Source organism: Camellia sinensis, chromosome 3 (assembly GCF_055761805.1).
Source record: "Camellia sinensis isolate YWXY chromosome 3, ASM5576180v1, whole genome shotgun sequence".
NCBI lineage: Eukaryota > Viridiplantae > Streptophyta > Magnoliopsida > Ericales > Theaceae > Camellia > Camellia sinensis.
This window is the reverse complement of record NC_138963.1, coordinates 154,367,018-154,372,329: the sequence shown is the minus strand read 5'-3', so window position 1 is coordinate 154,372,329 and position 5,312 is coordinate 154,367,018. Positions and strand designations below refer to the sequence as shown.

General features: G+C 46.3%; 1 protein-coding gene across 1 annotated transcript; it reads right to left on the bottom strand.

Moving 5' to 3' along the window:
* Nucleotides 1-562: 562 nt before the first annotated feature.
* LOC145821942 (uncharacterized) lies at nt 563-3,148 on the bottom strand. The gene is made up of 3 exons (XM_082918512.1): nt 2,849-3,148; nt 1,503-1,942; nt 563-926 (listed from the first exon to the last, which is right to left on the bottom strand). The coding sequence occupies exons 1-3, from the start codon at nt 3,146-3,148 to the stop codon at nt 563-565; spliced, it is 1,104 nt and encodes a 367-aa protein (XP_082774638.1).
* Between the last annotated feature and the right edge of the window lie 2,164 nt (nt 3,149-5,312).

The following is a 5,312-nucleotide window of genomic DNA, read 5'->3' as shown; positions in this document are numbered from 1 at the left end:
TATCTATACAGACACAGCCGGTGCAGTGGATGCACCTGTGGAGATAGTTAGCACAGCTGGCAAAAAGATCTGAAAATTTAAACAAGTGGCTGACAGGCCGCTAATAGTGGGCGGCAGTCCACACTAGTGGGCCTGCAGGTCCTTGGATGCTCCGACTTGAAACACTATTGTTTTGGTCCAAAAACAAGGCACAAGGTTTGTAGGGTTTTGAGACTCAAAGATATGGCTTTCTACCGAGGACTTCGAGCAGTTGACAAGCATATACAAATTTATCATTGGGTGCGCAATTGGTGGTGCCCAAGTCGTAAGGACGGTCAAAAATGGGGTGTCTACACCGAGATGATTCAATATGGTCCTTCCTAGTTTGGGCCAAGCTTGCCCTTCCTATGATCTTTCTTATTGCTGACAACCTTCCTTAGAATGAGGTCCCTAATCTGAAACTCCCTGGAATTGGCCTTTTGTTGTATGCCCTAGCAAGCTGTTGCTGCTGGTATGCCCCCAACCAAATTGCTGCCCTCTATCTTCTTTCCTCTTTCAGATCAAGTTCTCGGGTAAGGAATGTCTAATTTGTTTCATTCTCCACTCCATGGGTTCTGATTCCAAGGATGCAGATCTCTAGTGGAATTACTGCTTCGGTGCCATATGCCATGGAGAAATGAGATTCTCTTGTAGATCTTCTTGGTGTAGTTCGATATGCCCATAGGACATTGGGAAATTTTGCCACCCACTTGCCCTCGGCAGCTTCTAGCCTTTTCTTGATTCCATCCAAGATGGTCTTATTGGATGCCTCTACTTGTCCATTACTCCGGGGGAAACTAGGAGTAGAATTATAGTTCTTGATCTTGTTTTTCGCACATAAGTTTTTGATCAATTTGCTGTCGAATTGAGTGCTATTGTCTGCTATTTTGGCTCTCGGGATTCCAAATCTGGTGATTATATTTCTCTAGATGAAATTCTTTACGTCCACATCTCAGATTTTGGCTAGGGGTTCAGCCTCTACGCATATCGTGAAGTAATTAGTTGCTACCAGTAGCAATTTCCTCTGTCCAGTTGCTTGGGGCAGTTAATCTACCACATCCATGCCCCATTGGGCAAATAACCAAGGGCTGGACATTGGATTCAAATTTGTAGCTGGCTGGAGTATCAAAGGTGCAAACCTTTGGCACTTCTCACACTTCCTTACACAGGCTTCAATGTCCTTCTGTATATAGGGCCACCAATATCCCTGAGATATGGCCATGTGGGCAAGCGACCTACACCCAGTGTGGTTTCCATACACTCTCTTATGGATCTTGTCTAAAAATTCCTCTACTTGGGATGGGTGCACAGATCGTAGAAGGGGCCCAGTGAAGGATCTCCTATAAAGATGGCCTTCTGCTGATAAGGAGAACCTGGCCGACTTCAATCTAGTCTTGTGCACTTCCTTTCTATCTGCTGGCAGCTTGCCATCTCTGAGGAACACAACTATGGCGTCTATCTAGCTTAGACTCATCTTTACGCACATCGCTTCATACTCTGTTATTAGGGGCTCTATACTTGGGCCTGACAAATAATCCACCATTATTGTCCTTGCCTCACCTAATTTCATCGCACTGGCGAGGTTAACCAGGGCGTCGCCAAGGCTGTTATCATCTCCGCTAACCCGTTGCAGCCGATAATTTTGGAAACGTGTTAACAACTTAACAACCTCTTTAACATAGGCTGCCATCCTTCCATCCTGAGTTGCGTACTTGCTTGATGCTTGATTTACAATGAGTTGGGAGTCACAGAAGACTACCACTTCGTCGACTTCTATAACTACTACTAATTTTAATCCAACAATCAGTGCCTCATATTCTACTTCGTTATTTGAGGCCTTGAACACCAAATGGATGGATTGTTCTATCATTCGCCATCTGGCGATACCAAAACCACTCCTGGCCCCGCTCCTTGCCGGTTTGAGCTGCCATCAACAAAGAGGCAGAAGGAGTCATCGATGTAAATATCGCAGGGTTTTAGCCTTTCTTCCCCATTCTTTTGTTTTGCCAACATGGGGTTCCTTGGCCCTAGTTGGTTTTCCTCTTTGTCTCCTAGACATCCTAGGTCGTGGTTCACCGGCGCCCACCTTGGGATCGCGCTAGGAGATAATTCTGCCACAAAGTCGGCCAAAACATGGCCCTTGATTGTTGTTTTTGGCCTCAATTCTAAGTCATACTGACCTAGAACTACAGCCCATCGAGCTACTCTGCCTATCAGGTCCCCATGCTGCAGCAGGGACTTTAATGAATGCTTGGTTAACATCACAATCTTATGGGAAAGAAAGTAGTGTTCAATTTTTTCGAGGCCATCACCAAGCTGGTGTTAACTTCTTTTGAGGCTGACACTTGGTTTCTGCGTTTTCAAGGGTCTTGCTCACATAGTATACTGTCTTTTGCTCACCTTCCTCTTCTCGGATGACCACGATGCTCACAGTGTGGTCTAAAACTGCCAGGTACAAGAACAATTCCTTTCTTGGTACCGGGTTGACAACACTGGCGAGGTTGTTAGGTACTTTAAGTCAGCCCTGTGTGACTTCACACTCTTCTGTCCACAAAAAGTCGGTAAATTTCCTCAATAGTTGAAAAAATGGTTTGCATTTATCTGAACTTCGATTGATGAACCTATTCAGGGTTGCTGCTCTGCTGGTCAAAATTTGGACTTGTTTCGCTATTATTGGGCTTTTCATATCAAGGATGGCCTTGATCTGATCTAGGTTCACTTCAATTCCCCTCTTGCTTACCAAATATCCCAGGAACTTACTGGATCCAACTCTAAATGCGCAGTTCAAGGTATTGAGTCAAAGCCAATATGTTTTCAAGATGTCAATGACTTCTTTCAGGTTAGCTAGGTGATCCCCAGGTTCCTTGGTTTTGACAACCATATCGTCAATGTAGACCTCCATTGTCATCCTAATTAGATGTTTGAACATCTTGGTGACCAGTCTTTGGTATGTCGCTCCTGCATTCTTTAGCCTAAAGAGCATTACTCTATAGCAATAGAGTCCTTTGAGGGTGATGAATGTTTTCTTTTCTTCGTCTGGAGCATACATTACTATCTGCTGATACTCTCGGTATGCATCTAGAAAACTTATCCTGCCATGCCCTGACGTGGCATCCACCAGCTGATCCATCTTGGGGCAATGGGAAGCTATCCTTGGGGCAAGCCTTGTTCAGGCTTGTGAAGTCTACGTAGACCCTCTACTTGCCGTTCTTCTTCACCACCACTGTATTGGACAGCCAGGTGGGATAATTCACTTCTCGAATGGCCTGTGCCTTTAGTAGCTTCTCCACTTCTTCTTCAACTGCCTACAAATGTATCAATGTTAGTGTAGACCGCCAGAACTTCCTCCGCGCGCCCCCCCTCTCGGAGAGGGCGCGAATTGGGGTTCATAGCTACTACAGTTCGGACTCCTGTCACGATTCTGAATCTAATCTCACAAAGTGCAATGCAAGACTGATAAATCACCAAAGAGTCCAAATCCGACAAACAGTTTTGGAAAATCAATCTTAATCAAATAACGCCAAACATGAACTGTTTCGCCAGATTTCAGAGTCGCCACCTAAATATTTTGTTTGGGGAAATTTAGGAAACCCTGACTCGTGCCTAAGGCCACGTGTCTGTCATTACCAAAGTAGCTTCGGCTCGGGAACTTGGGTACGAGGGGTGAAGGTCATGAAATGAGCACCCCCGCTCGACCGATCAAAGGATAGACCTCTACTAATCATGATATGTTTGTTTGAAAACACATGTGTTCTTGTTTGATTATTAGCTAAATTACTATGTGATGCGCACAACACATAAGTATAGACTAAATCGCTCGATTTGGAACAAAACATCTCATGTTTGTTTTTCGAAAATGGTTTGAAGATGCTACTCGTAAGTAGGCTAAAACGCGGATTTGCCACCTGTAGACACCCCATTTTTGACCGACCTTGAGACTTAGACGTCACCAGTTGAGCACTTGGTGATATTGCGTAATGTGCTTGTTCAGAAGTTTCAGAGTCACGGCCGTGAGCCCTACCTCCTGACTTCTGAACCCTCTTCTGTGCCTTGTCTCGGTTTGCGAACCAGACTCGGTTTTCTCTGTTTCTTTTCCTAAGGGAAGGGAGAGGTCCCGTAGACCATCTCTCAATGTCTGTAGGTTACATTTGGTGGCCGTAGGCCATTGTTCCCATTTCGGAGTCCGGTTTCCGGTTCTCGGGGCCGTCAGGCCGTGTGCCTCGGTTCGGGACCGCTTAACCATCTCCTTTTGCTCCGGTTTTTGGCATACTTCCTATTTGCTCCCTTTTGAGGGACACTGGGGTCCCGGAAACCCACTTCGTGGCCGAACGCCACTTTCGGTGCTTAACAGCCCATTTTCGGGATCCCGAACTGCGTGTTTTGGTCCCCGAGCATTTGTTTTGCAACGGTTTTCGTTCATTTTTGGCAGGTACCTCTGTTTTATCACTAGGAAGGTCACTGAAGGGTGGGAGGCCGGCAATTGTTGCAGCAGCCAGTTATCTCTCCTCCGGAGCCTCCCGGCGCCCGTTTTTCCAACTTCCGGGCTAATGTTGAACACCCTAGGGTTAGTGTTGCCAACTTTCAACCACATATCTGTGATCTACACACATGAGAGGCCACTAAAATTTGGTGGCCGGCCATTAAGGTCACCTGACCCTTTTGACCCCTTTCTTCCGGGCTAATGTTGAACCCCTTGGACCCTTTTTCTTGAACTTTGAACCACATATCTGTGATCTACACACATGAGAGGCCCCTAAAAGTTCATGACCGGCCAGTAATTCAACTTGACCCTTTTGACCCCCTCTTTCCGAGCCAATGTTGAACCCCTTAGACCCACTTTCTTGGAATTTTAACCACATGGTTGTGTTGTACACACATAGGAGTACCTCCCCAGTAGCTGGCCGGCCAGAAAATCACATTGACCCTTTTGACCCCTAGCCGGCCGGCTAGGGGGTGTGGCCGGCCGGCCACCTCCAACAAAAGTAATGGGTCGGCCTGCTTCCTTGCACTGTGCACTTTACAGCTGTGGGGCAATATCTCCCAGATATTATCTGTATCCGGGGGATATTTTGTGGGGGAGTTTTGCTCTCCTTCTCCCCCACCTTTGCACCCCCTTTTGAACCCTTTTAACCAGCTGGTGGCCTCACTTACAAGGGTTAGAAAAACTCTCCTTCAAGCTTCCATAGCCAACTCCATCTCCATCCTTCTCAATTCTTCAAAAAAACCCTAAGTCCCTAACCATCATTCCTTCTACACCACCAAGCTCTACCACCACCATCTCATTTCCAGCAACA

Coding starts and splice junctions, on each gene's coding strand:
- LOC145821942 (XM_082918512.1), bottom strand. CDS start 3,148: ATGGATCAGCTGGTGGATGCCACGTCAGGGCATGGCAGGATAAGTTTT. Junction 1,943..2,848: donor ACCTAGCTAACCTGAAAGAA/GTCATTGACATC, acceptor TGTTGATGGCAG/CTCAAACCGGCAAGGAGCGG. Junction 927..1,502: donor ATAACAGAGTATGAAGCGAT/GTGCGTAAAGAT, acceptor TATAATCACCAG/ATTTGGAATCCCGAGAGCCA.